This window comes from Nipponia nippon, unplaced genomic scaffold (assembly GCF_047370975.1).
Source record: "Nipponia nippon isolate SJK-2023a ecotype South Korea unplaced genomic scaffold, ASM4737097v1 scaffold_4, whole genome shotgun sequence".
Taxonomy (NCBI): domain Eukaryota; kingdom Metazoa; phylum Chordata; class Aves; order Pelecaniformes; family Threskiornithidae; genus Nipponia; species Nipponia nippon.
This window is the reverse complement of record NW_028262358.1, coordinates 20,208,384-20,233,885: the sequence shown is the minus strand read 5'-3', so window position 1 is coordinate 20,233,885 and position 25,502 is coordinate 20,208,384. Positions and strand designations below refer to the sequence as shown.

The 25,502-nt window shown below is 40.3% G+C and overlaps 2 protein-coding genes across 7 annotated transcripts in view; both read left to right on the top strand.

The window, feature by feature from the left end:
- The window catches only part of LOC148053190 (uncharacterized), a 36,652-nt gene extending 26,177 nt beyond the window's left edge, over positions 1-10,475 (top strand). For 4 of the 5 annotated variants that reach the window (XR_015708921.1, XR_015708920.1, XM_087777204.1 and 1 more), the window contains one exon: positions 9,034-10,475. Coding sequence is in view for 2 of the 5 variants with exons in the window: in XM_087777204.1 (XP_087633330.1) it covers positions 9,034-9,125 (92 nt within the window). In the remaining 3 variants the exon portion in view is untranslated. The remainder of the gene's footprint in view (positions 1-9,033) is intronic. The other variant, XR_015708922.1, reaches the window with a different exon arrangement.
- Positions 10,476-11,983: 1,508 nt separating this feature from the next.
- The window catches only part of CNIH3 (cornichon family AMPA receptor auxiliary protein 3), a 66,236-nt gene continuing 52,717 nt past the window's right edge, over positions 11,984-25,502 (top strand). For both annotated transcript variants that reach the window (XR_015708817.1, XM_087776893.1), the window contains exon 1: positions 11,984-12,362. Coding sequence is in view for 1 of the 2 variants with exons in the window: in XM_087776893.1 (XP_087633019.1) it covers positions 12,282-12,362 (81 nt within the window). In the remaining variant the exon portion in view is untranslated. The remainder of the gene's footprint in view (positions 12,363-25,502) is intronic.

Sequence of the window (25,502 nt, the reverse complement as noted above, 5' to 3'; positions counted from 1 at the left end):
GTAGTGTCCCAAAACGTCATTACTTCACATCTTCAGTGCTACATTTTTGCTTATATATTCCAGTACAATGTTTTCTGTTTTCATGCCAGATTGATACCATCGACTCACGTTTGGTTTGTGATAAAACATGCAGCTGTTTTTCTAAAGACTGCTGTCTGATTGTTCCCACTCTTGATATTGTGTATTTAATTATTCTTACCTGAATGCAGTACTTCTCATTTTTCTTTGATGAGTTGCATATACTTTTCACATTGATTCCTTAACTTGTCGTGATGATTCTCAATTTGCATCCTACCCTTTCACAGGCAGTTAAAGGATCCTCTGCAGCTGATGGCTGAATGGTATTTAATAATCCTCTCTAATGTGTTATCCAAAATATTAATGGAAGTTTTGACTAGTGCTAGACCCGAGGTAGAATCCTACACAATCCCATGTGCAAAATCCTTCCACTTTGACAGTGAATCACGAATAGCAAAACCAGCTGCATTTCCCCAACACGATGTTAATAGTCACGTAAAAATGTCAACCAAACCATGCTTCCTTAACTTACATTTGAAAGTGTCATGTGAAACTGTCAAAATCTGAGAGTTAGGATATATGGCTTTAATTGCTACTTTCCTTGTCCCAAGGCCTGTTACTTTGTTATAGAATGAATTTTGTTCCATTTGATACAATTTTACCTTGATTAATCATTGGTCCTTGCTATTTTTTTCTTGCTCTCTTCTAGGTACTTGTTTAATTTAAATTAACAGAAAACTTATGGAATAAATAATTAAACATACCAAAATGTTTATCAGTCCCTGGCTATTCCCTTTGCCCTTTCTGAAGGTGGTGTTTATCTTTACTACTCTTCTGGAACCTCATCTGTCTTTCAGGATATCTCAAATACGTAGTTGGTCTGAGATGATGGCAACTTTTAAAATATAAACCCCACTGGAAAGATGTGCCAGTCTCCTTAGGTAATCTGGCTTTCCTGTAGGGACATTTCCTGCATATCTCAGACTGTCTTATAATGTTCTGTAGTATTTAATGAACACTTTTCTTGCTGTCAAAGATAGCAAAATGTTACTTATTAGTGTGAAAAAGCACATTTTCACAATACATAAAGATACCATAACACTTGCATATTGAAGCAGAATCTCATTTAAGAAGTTGCATAGAGAGAAAGGTGAATATCTGCTGTTGGCCCCTATGAATTTGACAGGTATTCAGATATGAAGTCATGTGGTGATCTACTTTCACAATATAATATGGCAGTAAATTCAGATGCCCTAGATTTGGGGCCCAAAATTGTGGGGTTTGGAATTCACATCTGATGTTCAGGGACAGGAGACACTAAATAAGTTAACAAAAGAGACTGTGCATAAAATGAGTTTATACGACTATGGTTGGTGAGACTTTGGACTGAAATGCAGTCAGACAATTGCTCTTAGTTTATCTGGAGACTCCCTCCAGTTTGATTTCACACCTTGCCTAGGAATTCAAACGAGCTGAATACATCTTTGCCTTGCAGCATAGTTAAATTAATGTTTTTATGACTCGAATGTCTAAGCTGAAATTTGTCTTAAAGAAGACCCTGTCTGTGTAGTGGAAAAAATGGCCCATGTCATGCAGTATTCATGCACTTTTTAGCTAACAGAGGCAACATCTTTATTTTTGCTTCTTAAAATTCAAGAATTTGATTTCATTCATTTTAACTCACTCCCTCTGGTTTCTAAGAAATGAAAGTAAGAATATGTTGCTAAACATGTAAGTAAATATACTCGACAACGCAACTCTCAGCCCTCTGTGCCTTTTGCAGAACACCGTTAAATTACATCTTAAGAAAACAGAGTAGGACCCTTCAGACAGATGGTCAGTGTTTTATGAGCATATTTTTATTAAGTTCAAAGAAAGTCCCGCACCTGTTAACAAAGAATATTGGTAAATACAATCAGAGGATTGGAAGCTATGTAATGTGTTTGGATTTAATTCAGACCTGGCAGCCCTGCAGGATGAACTAATTCACATAGGATGATTTTGGAATGGGTAAAGGCATAGAGGCTCCCCAGTGCGGTTTCTGGATGTTAGCGTGGAGGTACCATTTGTTGGAGCAGAAGAGTAATTACGTCTTTGTTCCTCTTCACTTGCACCGCCGAGATGGTTAGCAGGGGAATCTCATTGTGCTCGGTGCACTTCTGAGTTTTGCAAGGCAGACACTTTTCTGACAAGAATTGGATTTGCTTATTTCAGATGGTCCGGTGAACAACCATCAGAGGACTATTTCTCTTGGCCGCTGTGTCCGGCTCAACGCAGCGTGTGCACAGCTTGCCACACTCAACGACCCTAGTTGCTCAGATGAGTAGTTAGTTGTTAGGCATATCAAGCCGTTTACTCAGCTACTTAAGCACGTTTGCAATAATTTTATCTGCTTCCTTGGGATGCACTAGAAACGGTCCCTCCTCTTCAAGGTGAAAATGAAATCAGTAATGCCATTTGTGGACATAGATCATCTTAATTCATTTTCCCGGTGACTTTTGTCACTTTTGTGATAGACTTTTTTTCTTTCTGGGCATCTATTAGCCTGCTAGTCAGCTCCGAGCCACCTCCCCTATTTATGGGCATTTTAACAGAAGGAAATGAATAGGAATCCACATTGGGTGTGAATTTACAGTTCACTAATTCACACTATTCTTGCTGGAGACACTTCAGTGCTAACGGCAAAATAGCTTACTGTACTTTCAAAGAAAGATTACTTTCTCCTAGTAAGACAAAGTGGCCTTAGTGGGAATTAGGGCAGCTAAGCTGCAGTGCTTGGAAATTTACACCCTAATTATCACAAATTAGCTTCTTCATCCGGGCCAGAACAAATATATGAGGAATACTGAGGGGGCTGTCCAGTGTGTTACCTTTGCCTGCAGTATGATCTCCACTGAGATTTGTCTCGTCATATTCAGATCATCACAGTGGAAAACTCTTCTGCAGTTCAAATCAGCAAAAATGCTTTCTGATTTTCAGTTCTCTGGATGTTCAAAGTACCTCTCAGAAGGCAGCATACATATATACATATTAGTGACAACAGTAACTGATAGATCAGTAATATGAGTTGTAAATGTCAGTACTGCTAAGATGTCATCTTTGCTTCCATTTCAAGCCTGAGTCTGCCAACTTGATCAGCTTTGCTTAACTGAATAGTTCTGCTGATGTTAATTGTTTCAATGGGTACAGAATTATTGTCACTAAAATGGATGCTTCAGAAGCCAAAATACCCCCCCCCACACCCCTAAATACTTGCTGCAAAATATTTTTCTCTTAGGTAACCATGTCCTCAAAGAAAATCTGCCCAGAGTGGGTTTGATTTGGAGAGTTGCTTAAATTGCAATCCAAAGCAAACTCTTACAATATCTGTTAGAAAGAAAAAAAGTTCATTCCTATTAAGTGCTGTTTCACATCAGTTTGTAGATCAACAATTTATGTAACCCAGTCAGCAAGAAACACATATATATAGCATATACCCCTCTGAATCAATTAGCTGGTTGATGTCAAGGCAATTCCATTAATGTAAGGCTGTTGCAGGTTCAAGGAGAACAGAGCTTAGTTTCTCTATAGAAGAACTAAATGCCTTGAACTGAGAAACAGATTTTGTGTGTGTGTGTGTGTGTGTGTGTGCAGTACTTGTGAGTCATGATAGTTTCTTAAAGGCTGTTTAACGTGCTGAAGTTGACATGAGTCATTGTTCTCTTCCCAGGTAATGACTAGTTAAGATCACATTTAGCTCTTCCATTTCTCTAGTAATCTCTGAGAGCTGCATTTCATTGATCTTCCAGGGAACAACTGCTGCAGAGTTCCGAGTGACAAGTCAGGTCTTGAAGAATAACATGAGAGAGCTCCATTTGGAGAGCATGGATGACCAGAGCTGGCACCTGTTACTGCTCAGCCACTTCTGTCTCAGAAATAAAAGTGACAATTGGTTTAACAAAGGAAAGCATAGTTTGTCTGTACTGATTAATGTCACCAGTCATGAAGTAGGGACAAAACATATCGGACTTGGAAAAAGGCAACTCTGAATGGCATAGATTTTATATTAACTTCCAAAAATAAGCCCAACAAGGGCAGAATTTTTATTTACTACATCACAATCACTGTTGCTCCTAGCTATTCCTAGAGTTAAATTGAGTATTTCAGATGGCGTTCTGAATATTTACCTAAGATCTAGACCTAAACTTTCATTATCTGACTCTTATGGTCTAGGCAAGTTTAGACTTTTCAAGAAAACAGAAAGAAAAAGAAGACAGAACCCAAAAGAAGATGATATATTTGTGGTATAAAATGCTCTAGAACCTCCAACCAGGATGTCAAACCTTTCCTGTTCTCTTCTTCATGAGAGATGGGCAAATTGCAGAGAATCACCTTGTCTTGCTGGTTCTGCTTCAGACTAGAAATATTTTATATGATGTTAAAAACAGGATGGCTAATGTATTAAAGGTTTATATTTAGAACAGCAATGATCTTTCAGTACAGCATTCTCATGAGACTTCTTGCTAAACATGTTCCCACTCCTCCATTGCCACCTCCAACCTTTTCTTCTGGTATTTTTCCAATTTATAATATGAATTCTTCAGTTCTTGTTGTCAAATGCTAAAATAGTTTTTATAAGAGGCTTTAGCTGAACTGACTAGAAATTCTAAGTGATACAGAGTGCTACAATCATTAGTATAACTCCTACGGTTAAAAATATCCCTATTTATGGGGCTTTAATTTTCTCTCTGGTATAACATGAGAAATAGGTTTCAAAGTTACAAAAGCTTAGGGGATCAGTTTGGGCAATCTTTAATTAAATTCAGCATTTGATAAGGACTTCTGTTATTGATATGCTAATAACACAACTCGTGTTTTTGGGGCAATTGATTTTTTTTTGCCTTTGAACAGAGATCAGTAAAACCTGATTCTGATTTAGCAGAGGCAGAGGACAAGGAGGCAGCGTTATAAGGGTCCTGAGCTGACGGCAACCAGGCCATTTGTACTGTCACTGCAGTGCCTGCTGCCGTACGTCTGCATAGCCTCCCCTTCCTTTCCCATCACAGATGTACCCGCCTCTCATAAAACTGCATCAAAAGTGAAAACACTTTTTCTGAATAGATACAGCCATAATTTAATGTTTATGTATTCATTAGTCAACACTTATTTATGCAGACCATATTGTAACTATTCATTTATGCGTGCAAGTTAAAGATGACTAAGACCATTAATTCCATTAGAACACATACGTTGGTTTGGTGAAATACTGATTTTTTTCTAAACTATAGCAAAGACACCAGACCTTGGTTTACTGCACCAGATTGTTTTTTTCTGGGCAGTAGGGATGAGCATTCAGTAGCAGTCTCAGTATAAAGAGAGAAAGGGGAAGAGCATTTGGTTTAATATGAGAGAATCTAATCTTCCTCTGAGAAGAACTGTTGAAGGGCATCACTTATTTGACTTTGTTCTGGCTTCTCTGTTCAGAATGATGGAGCCATGAGGTGTGATCTGATACAGTCTGCAATGGGTGGGAGCAAGCAGCAGGGCTTGTACATTAGCAGAATATTTCAGGCTCAGGGGTGGGAAAAAATGAAACACCATTAAAATCAGAGGAATTTAGCCCAGAATGTTATTTCAGTGTTTGGACAAATACGTATCTTAGGCAAATTGTCTTATTAGCATAGCTAGCTCTGCAGGATCTTCAGTGACTGATGAAGGATTTTTCATAGGTTACTTATTCAGAAAATTTGTTACTCAATTTTCATTCCTTTGATGGAATTCTGTTATTCAGAACTGAGAAAGCTGGAGCCCACTCTCTCCCCAGCACAGACCCAAATTCACTTTTTTGTTAGCAGGATTAACGAATGTTAGCAAGAATTACTTGTGTAAAGTTTCCATGTATTGATTAGAAGCAAATCAGGTAACGTCAAAGGCAATTAAGACTGTTTCAGACATTCCATGTTAAGCTCTTACTTTCTATTCCCTGCATGGGCTCCCATTTTTACGTTGGGCTTCCTCTCCAGGCTAAAGTTCTTGAACAGATCAGAAAAATGTTCATAGAAAAAAAAGTAGACATGTTATTTTTCCAATGCTGAAAATCTTACTAGTCATTTATGGGAGGCTCCTGGCCTGTCTATGTATTGGAAGGACTCCACATCTGGAAGGAGGTAACTTTTGTAAGATGAACATGACTTCTGCTGTGGCCAAAAGTAATTATTGTCTTTGGCTAATTTTAATCCCTCTGAATATTTCACACGTAGTTACTAGAAATCTCTTGCAATTAAGCAAAATCTTTCGCCGTTCCATTTCACTGGTTACACTTTAAAGCAAGATCTCCCCTGCAATTGCTATTTCCACTTGCTTTTGGTACTCTGTCCTGGAACCAAGAGCAGAGATCCTGTCTTCCTGGAGTGCTTAGTATCCTGTCAGATAGTGCACCACTGGTGAGGAAGCAGTCTTGATGAACTTCCAGGAGACAAAAGCTGAATTTGGAGGAGGTGAGGAAGTGGGAGGCAATGGATGGACCAGGCTGAGACTATGAACTAGCAAGAAGATAAGGAAAAGACAGGCCAGTGGGCAAGAACGGTGTGGTAGAGTGGAGAGGAGGCTGGAGAAATGGGGCGGAGAAGCATAGCTTAGGGATTAAGAGGTGCAGTGAGATCTATGCTGACAGTATCGCTCCACTAACCCTGCAGATAACACAAAAATTCCCAGATTCCCTGTTCTCAAGCACTCTTCTATTTGCTAGCAAATTAGCAGTGACACAAACAGTCAAAATGTATATCATGCCTCTGTACTGCTGGTTATCAAAGCATGGGACAGAACAGTTACTGAGACCAATTAGTTCAGGTGAGTGATCTAAGTTGCAAATCTGAAGCCCCAATTTTGCCAGTGGCCATTACGGGCAGGAGTGTGATAGTGTATAATTCTGGTATTGCCTGGCAAGTGAATAGTAGAAGCAAAGCAGTATAGTGTCATGCTCTGAACAGTCCTATTTTGCTATTTAGGAACATTTCTGTATTGCATATTAATCTATGCTTTTTAAAGTGGATTTCAATAATTAAACATGGAGATCATAGCCTGACAGGAACCTTATGAAATTCAACAAGGACAAATGTAAAGTCCTGTGCTAGAGAAGGAATAAGCCCTGGCAATGATATACAGGCTGGGAACTGACAATCCTGCTGAAGACGACCTGAGACACGCAGTGGAACAGGGTGCCCAGAGAGGCTGGGCCATCTCTGTCCTTAGAGGCTTTCAAGACTTGACCAGATGAAGCCCTGAGCGACCTGGCCTGACCTTGCATTTGGCTCTGCTTCGAGCAGGAGGTTGGATTAGAGACCTCCTGAGGTCCCTTCCAACATAAACTTTCCTAAGATCCTATGATAACGTAATTAAAATTTATTCAGCCGGTTCCTACAAAAGAAGGTGGGAACAGTATTCCTGCTAACAGCTGGTGAAATAGCGTATTTATTCGCCTGGCAGTAAAATGAGATTATTGTCAGTGGGTTTGTGAACTATCATATTCCTGGTGTCTGAAAAGACGACTTCATTAACAAAATGTCACTTGCCTTTATTATTGCAAAGGTAACCTTTTGAAAATGAACTGACCATGAAGTAATACAGTCGTTTCATCTAGGATCTGCAGATATTCTGAAATAGTAATGCATAAGAGTATGAGATGCTTCTATTAATCTCTATGGGATATTAGCAGTAAAGCCCAATGATGGCAATTTGTATATAAGCATTGTTAATTATTTAGTATTACTTAAAGTTCACAAAAGAGTCAGTTGTATTATTAAAATATACTCAGTATAACGAGTGACAGTTCTCTAATATAATTAATGTAATGGCTTTTACTCTAACAGGCACTTGCTGATATACTACGCTTAAAACTATATATTGTAACAATAATGTATGAATCTTAAAACTATGAACCACCTTGGCTGAGGCTATAAGACCTTGTTGGTGGATTTATGGTGATTTTAGCTTCTCACTTCAGGGACTACTGGTCTTATAAAGACTTGTCCTTTAGGTTCAGACAGTTGTGGTACTTATTTGGGAGTTGAAAGGACTCGTTAGCAGTCCCTTCTCATCTCTAATGTCATTCTATAAATTAGCCACTGGAAATTTCTTTCAGTACTTCCAGATTCTTTCATTATCTAGCACAAAAGGTAATTTCATATAAAATCAAGTTGCTCCGAGAGCTGCTAAGGTAAGGACATCCTGAACTCCTTAAGCTACTGCATCTATTTTCACAGTGTCTATAGGAACATTGGATGTCATTTGGTTTTGAGGGCCGCCTGTTGCTCACCAGATGTACTCCTTTGTTATTGTTTATCTAGTGACTCAATTTTTTTGGTCCCTTCATAGAGGTCCTCACAAAGCAAAAAGCCATCCTTAAGTAAAAAAATCCCAAATCCTCACTGTTGTACAAAAGCAGCACCACCATCTGTCCTCTTGTGATGACTCTGTATGAAATTGGGATCAGACTGTATTGCAAAAAAAGGTTTGCTTGTTTCTCTAATTCCTTCCGGAACCTGCAGTCATATTTTCCAATAAATATGCATGGTAAAGACAAATACTTTCTGCTTACAAACAACAAATTCAAAACACAAAATAAGCTTCAGTGGTAACTGTAGCCTTCCTAAATTTAATCTCAAGCTCAATTTAAGCTCAAGTAAAGCAAGGACCTTTACAGTCTTTTGTAAAAACCATTTCTCTGACGGTTTTACAAACGCACTGTCATGATCTGTTTGTGTGTATTGTGGGATACAGCCTACAAAACCAGTTCACGTGAAAACTTGTGCTAGGAAGTATTGTTAAGCTTGAAGTACCTTGTGTGACCCGTCAGCAAATACATTTAAAAGAAACAGCCCCTGGTTAAAGATGAGAGGAGAGAACACAAACCATTATTTTAATCAATCTGAACATGAATTCACTTTCCGTTTCTTACTGACTTTCTACTTGGTCTGAAATTCATCTTCATACTTCAGTGTTCTGAATAATTTTTGCTGCTGCATTCCTGGGTTCCAGGTGTGTGCCGCAGGGTGAGAACAGCAGCTCCTTCTGGGAATGGCTTGGGAATACACGGCCTGGAGGAAGCACGAGCATTTGCGAAATTTTGAAGACAGCCGAAGGAAAGAGATGAGGTGCTAAATCTGAGACGGCAGCTGCTGAAACGAGCTGCTGAACACCAGAGAGCAAGGACTGCTGCATTTGCCAATGGACTGCTACAGAACCTCTAGGCCTTTTATTTCTAGTAATGGAAAAGAAACCCAGGTGTGTCTCAATGTGTGGATGTCATTTTGTTTACTTTGGGAAAAGAAGCATTAAAATAAGTTTTGAAAGCAACAGTTTTTTTCTAAACGTGGTTATACTCCATATTTGTCTGGTTTGCCTGTTCCAGATCCCTTCAGCTGATAATGCTGCATCCTCAGCTCCCACACCCTCCGTTCTGGCCTCTGTGATACGTGTTATTTCAAAAAGGAGCGCAGCTGGGTGCTGGACTGTAATTCCTCATGCAGCTACGATCAGATCCATCAGTTCATTTGAAGGTTAGGACCAAGACCTTAGAAGTGGATGGGGAGCTAATAGACAGGCTGATGTCCTGCTGTGTTCACAGAGGCTTAAACCAGTGAGAAAAGGGTCAGGCACATCCATGTTATTTTCACCTTTTGCCTCAGATGCCGCGGTTTGCAGTAGTCTCGTTCGGAAATGACAAAGGAACGGCTCCCTGCTGTGAGGTCCTCATGCCACAGAGAGCTGTAATGAGTTTGTAACGAGATGGAGGCAAGGAAGACTTTTTAGTGATTACTGAGACAAATCTTAGAGATGTACTGAGTGAAGCATAAATCTTTCCACCGCCTTCCATCACTTAAACACCTCAGGATACTTAAGGTATCCCCGTGGTAGAATGTAAGACGACGACAGTAGGACAAAAACGTCCCAAATGGATCTGCATAGATTTTCCTTTCACTGTGTATCAGAAACTTCTGTAATTAGTCAGCCACTAGCAATGATTAATGACTAGAAATATGGCTAATGGGCAATGCGTGTTTCAAAATCAGTATCAGGAAAAGCTGTGTGATCTTGGAAGCGTTGGGCTGTGGAACTGTCTCCTTGCAACATGAGAAACAACTATTTTGCCTGTGTGTTCATTGAAGAGCTCCAGATGCATAGCTGGAATGTAAATGAAGATGAGAGACAGTGAAAAACAGAATATTTACCTTGGAGTATAGTGCTGAACTGAGATTTAATGGTTGATTCCACTTCTGTCTTTTGTGATACCTACAGTATATTTTTATAGATAGGTGTATATATGTGTGTATGTCAGTATACATGTAAGTATGTATACATTTAAGTGCTCCAGAAAGAAATGTTTTATTTTGGTTTTCTTGGAAGCATCAGTTTTTCTGTGTTGAAACATAGGTAATTACATAGGTATTAACTTAGGTAATATATATCCAGATATTAAAGTAACCATGGCAAAATAAAAATAAATAAATCCAAAGACTTCTTCTGTACCTCATTTACAACTCTTTTCAAAATGCGTGGTTATGAATAAACCATTTACTTTCACAAGCATATGCTCTGCAGGATTTCAGATACAAAAGAATTAAAAGGTCAGAGAATTACAATGCATTTACTGCATCCCTGTATGACAGCATATTTGCCGTGTTCTGTCCTTCTTAATTAAAGCATCAAATCACAGGTACAGTCTGGAGCAGCTAGATTATAAAAGGTTACACCCATCAGTTTATTCCTGATTGGTTTATTAATTACTGGCCTTGACTCCTGACTCAAATCAGCACTCTTTCCTCAGGATAAAAGTGCATATTATGTTAAAAATAATATACCATCTTTTTAAACAAAAATATATTGTAAACATTGAAAAAGAAAGCTTGTACTAAACTTGACTTTGATGAAATGATGATCTCTTGTACCACAAAGTCTGACTTTTCACAGGTGACCACTGGCAAATTTCTAAATAGTTTTGTTACTGAACCCCCTTCCATCCATAAAAGGATAGAAAAAATGCTGTGAACTGAAATTCTTTTTAAGTTTTGTAAGGATATTTCAAATATATAGCTTTCATCCATGGTTTTCAGAATATTTTTAAATGGGACTTCTGCTGGTTCTGTGATATTTTCTCCTGAAAACTTTTTGCTTACAAACCTGCTGCGTTCTATCAGCTGATGTGCTCCAAAGAGCTGGAAGAACTTTTGATGGTAAATCTAAACAGATCTCCTGCAGAAATAGCGAAGTCATGTCTGGAGACGCTATGGATGCTGTTAAAGGCAGGGTAAGAAGGCAGGGGCTTACCCTTCCTTCCTTATTTTAAAGATGTACTTCAGCAATTTGGGTATCGCATATACCTGAAAGTCATCAATGGTCCTCACCCAATTTGTGGCATTTAGGAACGGTTTGTCTTTATTCACTCTAACAGGGACTATCCTTTTCATCTAGTGGGAAAGGATGGACTGATCCTACTTTGTGGAGCTACTCATTAGCTCCTAGGCTCGGTTTCTGTCCCCTCTTTCTCCGGACACTCCAGCACTGGCCTCCCCAGGCTCGGCCTTCCTCTGGGCTTGCTCAACTCCTTGGCGAGGCAGAGGCACCTGGACCTTGGGGCAACTCTCACCCCTCCTCTCTAAGAGAGCTCCTGCCCTCCTCCTACCAGATTTACCTGATCCTAAAAGAAAAAAAAAAAAAAATTAAAAAAGCACTTCAAGTTTGGGCACAGAATTATCGTTTCAGGATTTGGCCTAAACTGATCCCAGCCTACGCTCGTTCCTCTCACGCTGTCGTGACACAGGATTTCAGTCAGAAACGTGCGGCCCTGACGGCGAGCGGCGGCCGGAGCACGCCGCCCCGCCAGCCCCGCCGCAGAGCCCCCGCCGCCGCCCCCGCTGAGGGGACCCGCCCCTCGGGGGCGCCCTGCCGGCGGGGGCCGCCCACCGCCGCGCCTCGGCGGGGAGGGGAGAGCGGCGGCGGCGGTGGAGGGGCCGGGCCGGGCACCCCAGACGCTGACGGCGCTGCGGGGGTCGGGACGGGCTCGGCGGAGCGAAGGGCGCGGCTGTGAGGGGCGCGGCGGCCGCCCGGCCGCGCTGCCTGCCCGTCCCGGCTCGGCTCTCTCTGTGTGTGTGACGCTGCCCTCCGCCGTGAGGGCGCCCGGTCCCTTCGCCGCTCTCCCCGCTGGGATTTCGGGGGTCGCTGCTCTCCCGGTCACCCGCCAGGACCCCCCGGGCGGCGGCGGGGGGCGCGGGGGGGCTCTCCCCGCCATGGCCTTCACCTTCGCCGCCTTCTGCTACATGCTGTCGCTGGTCCTCTGCGCCGCCCTCATCTTCTTCGCCATCTGGCATGTGAGTACCCCGACACCCCCGGCCCCTCCGCCGCCCGCGGAGACGGTTAACCACGGCTCCAGCCCCGGGGGGGTCGTGCCGTGAGGGGCGAGCGGCGGCAGGACGGGCTGCGGCTGGGGCTGGGGCTGGGAAGCGCTCGCTGCCGGCTTGCGCCGCCGGCGTCCCGCGGCGGGAGCGGGCGCTTCCCGCGCTTCCCCCGCCTGTCCGCCCCTCGGGTGACAGACAGACCGCGCCGTGAAACCTCTGCGTGGGTTGTTGTATTGATTAAGTTTTTACAAGCGTAAAGACCAATGGCAGTGCTTCTGTGGTAGCTTGTAATCCTGTACCTGCCCGTCCGCGGCTCTGGGAAGCGCTTGCAGCCTGAACGGTGCCCCAGCCGTGTGCGTGTGGAGACCGCCCTGCGCTGGTGGCTTTGGCGGAGTTGAAAGGTACTCGTGGCTCTGGCACCGACCGTGCTGGCGCAGGGCATCTTCCAGGAGAGAACAACTGCCTTCCTTGCCCGAGGATAGAGCGCCGCGAGGGAGAAACCGCCCCGTACCTGAAGAAGCGGTTGGGTTGTTCTCCCTTCAGTAATTACTGCCTTAATAACTTTTTTAACCGTTGGATTTGGATGTGAAACTTCCTCACCCTCGTCAGGCATGAGCTGGACGTTTGAGCCCACCGTCATTAGCTTCACTCGGAAGTGGTGGTGCTCATTGCTCGCTGTGCACTGGGTGGCTGCGGTAGGGATAAGCGTGTGGCTTGGAAGGTGTTTATTTCTGCAGTGGTGAAATTATGCATAACTTGCAATTCTTTGAGAAGGTTACATATTTTGGAATTATTTATGCTGTGTGTGTGTGTGTGCTACACAAATAACTCCATGCTGTAAACATTCAGGGTGGAACAGGGTAAGTTGAAAAATAGAGCAAGTCTCCTGAATGCCGCTACAGATACCTGACAGAGTAAGATAAAAAATCCCCTCCTTCAACTAGCAAGCAAGGTAGATACAGAATTTATTTTTATTGAAACAAGGGTAAAACTGCTAGCTTAGTTGTATGTAAGCATATTAGAAGTGTGAAACAGAACACTCTGTTGTGAGAATTCTTTGAGATCACATTATTTTGAACTTTTAATGGTGCAGTTGCAAGTTTTTTCTTATTAATGAAACCACAAAAGATGGTAATGCCAAGTATTGTAGTCATGTCAAGTACTGCAAGGCTGAAAAGGGTTTCTAGCAGTCAACTACTGCACTGTTGTTCTCTGAAAAAAGGAGTAGTAAAATTTAGATGATTACTCATATTTTCTTCCTTCCTCTTCCCCAAAACCTTTCGGTCCCCAAAAGTGAGAATTCTACAGCTTCTTCAAAGGGTTTAGAGTTAAAAGTGTGTTCTACTCTGAATGTCTTGCTACAAATGAAACAATTATTTCCTTCATTACTATCACAATTTTAATGATTTTTTTTTTTTTAATATATTTGAAGTCTGTTAGCGTGTTTCACCAGTTGTCTTTCTCCTGGACTGAAGCTGTTGTTGTCTGAAGATATATAGTACTTCTAGCAAATGGGGCAAATTATTCTTCCATAAATTAGTGTAGTTACTGCAAATTTACTCTTAGTGAACCATTTTTCAACTTTCAGTCTGTAAACTCATGGAGAGCAATCCATTATTTGTAGAGGTCCATAAAAGGCAACTAAGAAAGGAAACCTTTTGTCAATAGGCTTATGTTTTTGGTGCGTGTTTCTTACATCTGTTGAAAAGTTGTTGAGGGATTGAAATCGAAAATGGCTGGAAATGCTGTTCTATTGCAACAGAGCAAGAATTGGTACCATCTCTTCTTATAAATAGATGATAATTATATTAAATACATGGTTTGTGAAGGTCATAGAATAACAGATTTAACACCCTGCCAGAATAAGCTTTTAAGCATACCTGTTACCCACATATACAAAACACAAGGGTTTTTATTATCCTTTTTATAAGAACTATTATAATCTGGTTTCTTATTTCTTCTAAAATGTAGTCTAACATGTGGCTTATGTATTGAGTCATAGGAGTTTCTTTTACCTTAAATATCTCATTGTAAAAATCTTCCCAAGAAGGAAAACTTCTTCCCTGTGACCTGATTTTTCTCACTGTAATATACTTGTAAGGGACAGTAGATATATTTTAAATAGGTTCTCATAAGGGCAGTGGAGGATTTTAATAATTATATTTTCCTGTTAAAATGCTTTTTAAGTGTGTTTTTTTTTTAAAAAAAAACCAAACACATTTGGTTACTAAGAATAAATTGTTGATTAATGTGAGCATCCCATCACTTTGAAAGATTTCTGAGGTTCTAAGACTGAAAGAGAATTTATATTTTGTAAATTATTTTAAAGGACAAGAAAAAGCTTATAGCATTTGGACTTCATATTGTTCTAACCTGAAGCTAGCAGAGGTTTGGGCAGTTATCTGGAATGAATTAACAGTGGATCAAATAAAATCTCATTTTCTTTCTGCTGGGAAGTCAGATGAGGTATAATTTTCATTAATATTGATGTAGGTTCAATAAAAACTGTGAAACCAAAACAAAAGAAGAGGGTAAAATGAGGATTTTTATTTTTGGAAACTGTGCTTTTCTGATGCCTTTCCTCTAAGAAGTTAAAGGCTCTCTCTACATTCCTGTGCTCTGTACTTTTTGGGGGCAGACAGGATGAAGCTGGTCAGAATATTTTAAAGGAATTGTAAATAAAATGCAGAAACTGCTTCAGACATCTAGAACATGTAATAATTTTTTTCCTACCTCTGAGTGATCATCTCATATAGGTTCCCAGTGGTGTCTGTCATGATAAAAAAAAAAAAAACTAAACCAAATTAGATACTATCAGAAACATTTGTTTAAACTATGCACAAGATTTATCTTAATGTATTATTGCTGGCATTTCACTCATACATATAAAATGAAAGAAAAGGGCTCAAAAATTGAATTCTCCGTGTACTACATAGTACCAATAGCACTCTCTGTGGTATGGGAATGTTTTAAGCATTTAGGTTGTTCAGTGACCGTATTACCTCTATCTGTAATGACACAATATTAGAAACATCACGTAGAAGTGGATGTTTTCATGCCACTTTGTGGAAAAGTACTAGAGAATTTAGCAGAGGATGGTGACCTTTCTGCTTGGTTTCTTCTAACTAGCCTCTGGAATTTAATAAAACCTTACATTCTCGTTATAGAATTATATAAGCTGTTTCAAACAACACTTTTGGTGTTCAGAGTAAACTTTATGTAACAGTATGAATTAGTCCGTTCAAAATTGAGGAAAACTTTTCTATCTGAGGCCTAAAACCTTTCCCTGAGTTTGAATTCTCGTAAGTATACAGTTTGGTAAAGCTGATTATATTTGAAGCCATATTAGCCGAATGTATATCAGCTAAATGAGACTGTCTTCAAATTAAGTTAGTGAGCGTCAAAATGTTTAGTGAACTTTGGTGAGTGAATATCTTGGGGGGGGGGGGGGAAGTAATACATAGAAATACCTCAGTACAGTTGATTTGAATATATATTGCACGAGACTTGTTGCAGAAATGCAGTTACAATAGTGCTCTGTTTGCTTTATCAGCTGAGGTATCATTTAAATGTGTTTTGGCCAAGGTGTCCTCTCACCTGGAATAATGCAGCTGAGCATATTTTGGGGGGATTGCATGATACAACTAACAGCAGAATTTGCTCTACTAACTACATAATTTTATATCCTCATCTGATCATGTCGTAAACTCAAGAACAGAGTATATGGTCTCCTTACTAACGATCACAGATGCTTTGTTTTGTTGTCCTCAGCTCTTGTTCTTCTTTATAAACGGCTTTTTACTAATCAGTTTTGTTCCATTCCTAAACTATTTTGAACTAAGATTTAGCTTCTTGTTAACATTTAACTGAGCTATGTCAAGTCTCCCGACAAGAGAGACATACCATGTTTTTGCTGAACTCCCACCAAGATTTGGCATACCACATTCATTTCTAGTGTAGCTCCACTGAGTTGTGTCTTCAGTGAACTTGACTGAAGTTAACCAAATTGTGGTTTATTTGTCATCACTTAAAATGTGACATGCTTGTGTGAAGTCCTGCAACACTATTATTCTCTTCAAGTACATTAGTTTTGGATAATCTGAGTCCTTCCCTTTTGTAATATTTTAAGATTAAATTATCTGCTTTGAGATATGTTATTTTAAGGAAACCTTTAAGAAAAGAGCTTTTCAAAGTGTTCCATTTTATAACACCGCAGTAAAACAATTCATAAATACCAAGAACATTGCTGTTAAAAAAAAAAAAAAATCTGTGGTGGGCCATCTCTTTTTGAACTCATACCAGCATATCTTTGAATGTGTGCGACTGCTTTCTAACCAGCAGTTAACTTAAGGACTGGCAGAAAGTATTAGGGAGTATCACGCCAGTGGAAAAATTAATGGTGCCTGCCTGAGAAGTACCAAATTTGGTGGGCTTTTGGAGTATTCCTATATAATTGTGAATTCAAATGAATCTGGGAACAGCTCTCTGACATGACAAGAGTTGTGTGCACTGAAATTGGTGATGGTTACTTGCACCAAGCATAAGAAGAATAAAACAGCAGAGCATGGAAATTTTTTTGGTTTATGCGCCCCCCCTTTTTCTGTTGAAGTGTGAGGATAGTATTAATCCTGATAAACTACCTTAATATGACTTTGGCTTGACTTAACAGAAGTTCACAGGTATACTTAAAAACAGTAGGAGGCAGTGACTGAACAGAGTAATATAGGCTAAGATTGACTTTTAGTTTTAAATTAAAGCATCCTTTTTTGCAAACACCAGAGAAAGAAGCCCTTGGAATCTGTATTCAGTGCTGTTTCTGCTGTTGGCTTTGTGAATTTTGTTTAGCAGACAGCTTGAATTATCTATGCCTTGTTTTCTCATTTACTAAGTGCGGGTAATAGAACTGAACTCCAAGTACTGCATGTCATTTTATTGAACATATATCCCTAAAATGCCTTTGCTTTCTGACAAAAGATGCTATGTACATGTAAGATGTTGCCACTTCTGTAACTTGTCACTGTATTGTCGTGGTGATGTGGACTGTATTTTATGAGTACTCAAGTTGCAGTAGCTTAGGTAAAAAATTTGAAAGCTCTTCAGGAGTTATAGACGTGGAATTTGGTGAGTATTCGGTATCTGACTCCCTTAGGCTTCTTCATAAAATTCCTAGTCTAATTTTTGATAAATTGTACAACCTTAATTTTAAAGATACATAAAAAGTACACAAGAGAATCATTTAAAGCTTTGGTTGATAGCAAATTCAGTTGAGCAAAGCACTTGGGTCACAAACTAGGTGCTAGTCTATCAATGTTCTCTGTATATCAGTGTCTTATTTTTTCTGTAACTTTGATTTGGAGGATAGCTATCTGTCTTAGCTGAAACCAGTAAAGACATCCATGAGCTCGCTTGAACCCGTGCTTCTCTTCAGTAAAGGCTGCCAGTCATCTCAATTTAACCTCTTTGCAATGCTTTAGAGCCTGTCTTGAAAAGACAATAATTTCCTTACAGATTTCTGATCAAGCTTGAATTTTCTTTCAGATATTGCAGTTCAGTGCTGTCCTTTAATGAGTCATTAATTCAGTTGTCTGAAAATATTGGATAATTATGTGATTAAAAATAAAATCAGATTAAGGTTTGATGAACAGGAACACAAATGCTGTTGCTGTATGTTATCCATATTTCTTGAAGATATTTTTTCTTCTCTAAGCGGCTAAGCACATTGTCCCTGAAGGTTTCATAGTCATGACAGTTTTAAGGAATGAGCCTGATATTTCCACTCTTTTTAAAGACAGAGCACAACCAGATTGGTCTGGCTATAACATAGCTTGACAGTTCCCTTACAACTTTTCTTTCAGAAGTTTGTCACGTTAATGCTGACAGACAGGTATTAGGCCAGGCAGCACAGGCTGTGCAGCAAACTATATTTTATATATTAAAAAGTAAGTATATTTCAGTTTAGTTACCTTGTCATGCTTAAATAATAATTAAAAAGTCATAGAAGTCTTTGGGCTCTACCACAGACTTAAATGCTGTGGAAAGATTAAATTGGATCTCTGTGTATGCTTGAACTGTCACGATGAGATTTATTTGGAGAAAGGTTTTAAATTGTGAGTGGTTGCCACTGGCTGTAATTCCAGATGCTTCACAAGTCACAGTGACTCCATTATCTGTGTAAAATAAATTATTCTGTGGAGTCTTGTGCCTCCCACAAAAATGTGCAGAGAACTATTTAAATGTTATTTGGTTGTCACATATCCGATATTTTTTTGGTCTTAAGATTAGCTGGAAAATCTACTTACTAAAGCGATTTTATATCCAGATTGGTAAATAATGTATTTTTAGTGCTTTTTAAAAACTGCTATGCTTGTTAATAAGGAAAGCAATATAGCTGTCATACTTCATTAGACCATGAGTACAACTCTTAGATTGAGTCTGAGGCGTGAGGTTATAGCTCGTTACATATATTTGTTTATTCAGCCACCACATACTACATTAAATCACACTTAGTGTTCAACCCTCAGACCTCTGGCTTAGTTGATTCCCCCCACCCCAACATAAATATCCTATTATCAAAATATTTTTCAGAAAGAAGCAGCTTAGCAGATAATAAGAATCTTTTCCTTACAGATACTAGACTTATCTTTCACCTGTTCCTCTTCCTCAGTGCAGTTAATTTTTAACTAGTGTTGCTGACAGCTGGAGGTGACTCTGCCAGGCAATGAAACTAGGTCTCACTTAAGTCATAAGCTGTGGATACTGAGAGACTTACTCTTCTGGAGGTTGATGGTTTGGAAAACACTTCCACTTTCTGTGGAAAAAAGTATCTTTCCCATATGAAATAGGTAAAAATTGTTATTATTTCCACTCCGCAAAGGAATAGTCACTTAAAGTCACAGGACAGAGTCATCTGATGAGGTTAAGGTAGAAGAATGTCAAAACTGCTTGATTTACTACATCAACTTGTTCCAGTGTTTCACAGTTGGAAATTCCCATCAAAAAATTTCAATTTGTGACCATGATGCTGTGCAAGATGCAATTTTATTGAGAGAATGGTTCCTGTATTCCTTGGTAGTAATTACATCTTGAGAAATATCCAGTTCCTGTTAAAAGAAATAACAAAAGGTTCATAGAATAATTTAGATTGGAAGGGAGCTAGAAAATCATCTAGTCAAATCTCTTCTTCAAGGAGGGCCTAATTTCAGAGTTAGGCCAGGCTGCTCAGGGCCTTGTCTGGTTGACTTGTGAATTCCTCCATGGGTGGATAGTCGACAGCCTCTTCATGAACCTGTTCCAGTACTTGACCACTCCCACTGTGAACATTTCTTTCACACAGCTGTAGTTTCTCTGAGTGCAACTTCTGACTTTTGTCTCTTGGTGCACGCCCCAGAGAAGAGCTTTGTGCTGACTCCTGTCTAATCCACCGCAGGAAACTGAATGCAGTAATCAGGTCCTGCCATAGCTAAACATACTTCCCTCAGTCTCTTCTTGCAAGTCGTGCTCCAAACTTCTTTTGTGCACCAGAATGGCCAGGTCCTTTTCTGCTGGGTTGCTCCCAAGCTGTAGTGTTTTATGTGGTTAGTTGATCCCGGGTGCAGGACTTTGCCCTTCGTGGTTGACCATCATGAGGCTCTCACTGGCCGATTCCTCCAGTTAGTCAACGCTGCTCTTAATGGCATCTGTGCCCTCCAGTGTGTCAGCTGATCTCCCCCGTCTAGTGTCGTCCGCAAACTTGCCCCATATGTCTCATCTTCCAAGTGATGGATGAAGATGTCAAACAAGACTTGCTGCAGTATTGGTACCTGAGGAACTCCACTCCTAACTGGTCATCAGTCAGACTTCAAACCAGTGACCGCTACCCTTTCAGTCTGATGGTACAGCCAGTTTTTCACCTTGTGTTTCATAGTGTGCCCAGGAAAATTCAGAGGAACATCAATGCACCTTGTGAAGGCAGGACAAGAGTCTTTATATTTTTCTCCACTTCCCATTGAAAAAGTATTACTATATAAAGCAAGGATTTATTTTAGGAATGTCATTGTGAAAAGTTACATTAGAAGGCACTGAAAAAATCACAAAACATTTACAATGGAGGTAGGTTTTCTCAGCAAGATACTGCAGGAGTGCCAAACTTGCAGCTCCAGTTTTGATAATGTGAGCACGTGAAGCAGAACGTGAGGGACATGAAGAAATAGTGCCTTCATTGAGTTGTCCCATAGCACACTGCTTGCAACTCCTCACCAACAGAACAGGTCATGAAAAACCTTACCTTTGGGTTGGTTTGGGGTCCTTTTGTATTTCTATGCTTTTGTGGGTCATGCCATATTCTAGCTTTTTTTTTTTTTTTTTTTTTTTAATACAGTTAGAAGTCTAAGCTAAGCACATCACTGGAGGAACTAAAGTTTAAAAAATTAAGATCTACAGTAAAATGGTGAGAATTAGTAAGTTACAGTCCCTGCAATTCTCTGATAACAGGTACTGTGCAAGTGCCAGGCATTGTTGATACAAACACCATTTTTTTGAACAGAATGACATTTGATTTTTGAATGCATTTAAATGCCAACCATCTTCATGGTGTGAGTCACTGTTTCAAGTGCTTGATTGTTTAGTCAATCTTCTGTTGCATTATTTCTTTATTGCATTATGAGTTCTGGCTAAATAGTTCACGTTGTATCACCATCTAAGTATAAACTGCCTTGTACATTCACAGAATGGGCATTTGTAAGCAAGCATAATGAAGGCTCCACTGAGATCAGTTTGACTGCATGTGCTTCAGAGTGGTTCTTTGCTCAGTATTATATAAACACTATTAGCAGATCCTTTAGAAAATTGATTTGCTGATCATTTAAGTGGCAGGCCTGTTTGGAGCTATGCTGAAATGTATCCTTAGCCTTAATCATGCTCCTGTAATTAAACTAACAAGTTTCATAAGAACATAGGTGAACAGATGAGGATGCTTTTGGGGCTGCTGTTATTTTACTCACAAGGTTTGATCGTTTTACTGGCCACTGTATCCCTTCCCCTTGCCCTGTTTCTACAACCACAGCTGCATTGCTGCTGCATTGCTTCACCTTGCCTTATCTGCAAACACAGCTGTGTGGCTGATGGCCATTTTGTGCTGTGTGTGTGTCTTGGCCTTGGAGTTATTGCCTCCAAGTTCTCCCTGGCCTCTTTTTGGGAAAGAAAGAAAACTTGGGAAGATCTTGAATCTGGTCATCCCTGCCTTATGCTGCCTGCATTAAAAGAGCCCCTGTTCCCTTGTCCTGTCTCTTGCTAGTCCAACTGGGCTCCTGCTGTGCCACTGGGAGGCAGGAAGCACAGGTCCGGCAGCATTTCTGTCAGCCACCCCACAGCGGGCTCCTTTCTGAGACAGCATTGATAGGACCCCACTGTTGAGTGGGTAAGGGGGAATAAAAATGGTGTGGGAAGGAGGGAAATGGGACAGTAGGAAGGTGGAGTCCAGGGAGAAAGATGTGAAGGAAAGAGCAAATGAGAGGAAGAAAATAAATGTATGAGTAAGGGACTAACAAGGGAAGACTGAGAACACGGAATTCTTGTTTGAGAGACAAATATTTGAGAAGAGAAGGCTGCCTGAATCCAGAGGGTATGGTTGAATTCAGGTGGTGGACATTTTTGGACAGCCTGTGTAATGAGTCCTCTGTGTGGGTATGGTGTAATACGTGACACGCTTGAACAGATTTTTTTTAGCTACAGAACTCAGGTGCCCTTATGTATTTCCTGGATTTTGGTGAATGTGCATAAATGACTGCTGGTAGGAAAGGAGGACATGAGAGAGGGGAAAAGTAGCAGCAGCAACGTGAAACCTGTGAGGAAATGGAAGAGAACTCAAAGTAAGGAGCGTGTGGGGGAAAGGAAGTTAATACTTCGCCCAAGCATGCATCAGTGGAACAGAAATTAAAAATGTCAAAATAATAACTTGTAACAATATGTAGGAATCTTTGAAAGCTCAGGAATAGAATAAATTGTGGTGTGGTGATATGGTTGGAAACTGGCTTAGAGACAACACTAGCCAACTGGCCAGTCTCTCATCAATGACTTCTATCTTACCGATATTGGAAAAAAAATCTCTTTTGATCTCATTCTCTTACCTCCTCCTTTGGAACAAATATTTTTTCTACTTGTATCTATTCCGGTATATTTTCCCATCTGTGTACTACCCTTTCCCTGAAATTATTTTGCAGAAGCATCCTGTTTATTCCTAGCTCTGGGATTATCAGCTTTGTGCTGTTAACTAATAGAAAAAGTACTTCAGTTCCTTTTGAGAATAATTTATGAAGATGGAGCTTTGTGGCTGTAATGTGTCTGTGTCTTTCTCTTCATGTATCCCCCATACTGTAGGTTTGATGAGAAGAAAAAGGCAAGTAGAAACATTGCATGGGAGCACATTACATTTAAGGTGAGGTAAATTAGAAATTATTTGTAATTTCGAGGAAAAACAGGGACAGAAGAATACACCCTCTCACATCTACAGGTAGCCCGTTATACTGCCTCCAGCCAGGATTAACCTGGTCCAATGTGACCAGGCTACCACCCTTCCTCCTGCCTTCTGCACCCGGCCAGCCTTTTGTGTTAGGTCTTTCTCCAGCTGAAGTCTACCCTGTCCCTGGTTTGGTGTGGAAGAAGCTGGGTAGTGAAGAATTTGGCCTATACAAGTGGAAGATGTACAAATCTGTAGCAATGAATCTGTGATATAGAGGTAGTGAGAAATACATCTTAGTTGTTTCATTTCTTATTGTGCTTTCGTAGTTGGTATGGAGCTTAGTATAAAGAGAAGCAAGGGCAAAGCAATGCTCTCTCTTCTGCTGAAAGCAGAGTTCCCCAGCCTCTCCTGGGGGTGGATAGAAAATAATACTGTTTTTCTCTCCCCCTGGTTGGTTGAGAGGTCTGCAAACCAGTTCATCTGCACTAGCCATTACCTGAATCAGAGCCACAAATCTGAGGTCAATACCTCAGCTGCAGAGCTTGGATCCAAACTCCTGTAATTTGCTCTTGGCCCACTGAGGAGATTAAGAACAGGGGTGAAGCTTTAGTCTAACTTTATACATCTGCTTGTTCAATTTATCTGCAGATATGGTCTTTGTTTGCATCCTTTCCAGCACAGAGGAAAAAGCTGGTGCAAGTGTCTGTATGACCTTTGCTAGGATGCCCTTACTTAGCTTGCTGAAACCGTGGCTGTGAGTGGGAATCCACGCTGTAACAGATTGTTTGCTTTTCAATACAGTCCTGACTATCAGATCAAGTTAGTACCTAACTAACACGTGACAGCATTCCTGATACAACATGTCACTTTATTGTCACTGGTGCTCTGTGAGTAACTGATCTTGGGGTTTTGGTGCTGAACTGAAGAAATCAGAAGCGGTTAGATACTGAAATGTTTAAAAGGCTTTGATCTTGTTATCTAAATGGAAAAACCTGTTTGTTTTAGAAAGAATCCACATAAAATACTCCATCACATGTAGGAGGAGGAGAACATATGCAGGACAGAATATTGGCGGCATGCTTGTGTCGAAAGGAGTGTGGGAGATTTATACTCAGTTCCCTTTGCTGCAGGGGTTCAACCTGTATTTCCCATAGCCTACAAAGGTGCAGAAATTTTGGGCTGGTGGGAAACATTGTCAAATCCTCTATAAGTTTTCACTGGTAGAAGAAGAGCACACATACAACCACTCGGGAGTGCCAACCTTGGATCTGCTGCCTTTGATTCAGACCCTGACGTTGGCTTTACCATTGACCCATGGAGTCTTCAGAGACAGATATCGTGCTAGCGGGAATGGTCTCTCGTTGTGCAAAATTCTTATACAGTAAAATAAGGGTAGGTCTCTTGCCTCTCTAATCCCTTCAGTGAAATGTGTATTTATGCACTGTAGCATGATACCAGCAGTGGAAATGACAGTTATCTGTGTTTCAAAAAAATGAGTAGCCTGATAGTTCAGGTTCTCTTGTGAGAGATAGAAGACATGATTTTTAAGTCAACTGAGGCAGAAGAATCGTTTCTATCACACTGAATGTAATTAAACTTAAGTAGTGCATCTGTATGTACATGCAAGTGTTTGTTCTGTTCAGAACAATGTGGTGTATTCACCAGTTTTGGTGCTAATTGGAAGTGTGGGGTTTTTTCTTAATATTAGTAACAACTGTTTGTGTCCCTTTGAAAAAAAAGTTAAGGGGTGTATTTGATTCGCAGAACACTGCCTCTTTCTGAACTGTTTCCCTGTACTGAATGCAATAATGTAAGGTTTAAAAAAAAAAAAGAGTTGTGACAATAAAATGATGAAATCCTTTCGGGCAGGAAGGAAGCATGGCAGTCTGGACTTACCTTAAAAATTCCTCCTCCACTTGAGGTCTGTTTTGAAATGTGTTGTAGCTGCAGGGAGCAAAACTATTAGCCTATTTAGAAACAGGCTCTGTACAGCTGTATTAGCATAATCCCTCCTGCACAGCTTGCTTTCTTGTTTTCCTTCTCTTAATGAACTGCAGTTTATACGTGCACAGCGGATTTTTGCCTGGCTGGATTTCAGCTGGTCTAGACTGGAAGACAGTGAGTGGGTATAAAGTTGTGGTACAAGCTCAGGTAATCTCTGAACTCAGTATTTGGGGAATAGGTGGGACTTTTGTCTCTCTCCTGAAGGAGACAGTTGACATCTCTTAGTTTCAGGATAACTGGGGAACATATTTCAGTGTCTGTGGTGAGCAAGTGAAATCTGTGTCCAGAATCCTGTTAGCCAGTAAAACTGTTTCTCCTTGCACTTGGGTGAAAAGATTGTAAAAAGCCACTTTCATAGTAGTTGTAGAAATCTGTCAATAGATGCTTGTCAAATCATCCTTCTGGGAACATTGCGTTCACAACAGAATTTTGCAGCTGCTGAGGTTTTTTTAGTGGGTTTGTCAAAACTAATAACAACAAGTGAATTCTTTACATTCAGAAATTAGGTTGCTTTTTCACGTTGTTGTCTGCAATGTTGCAATAACAACCAGTAACTCATGGAGAGAGTAACTTTCCATTCAAAGCGCTCAAAGCTCTGTACACAGTATGGTTGTATTTCTGAAGATAAATTCCTGTCTTTTTTCACAACGTGGATGGAGTTTTTCATTCTTGTA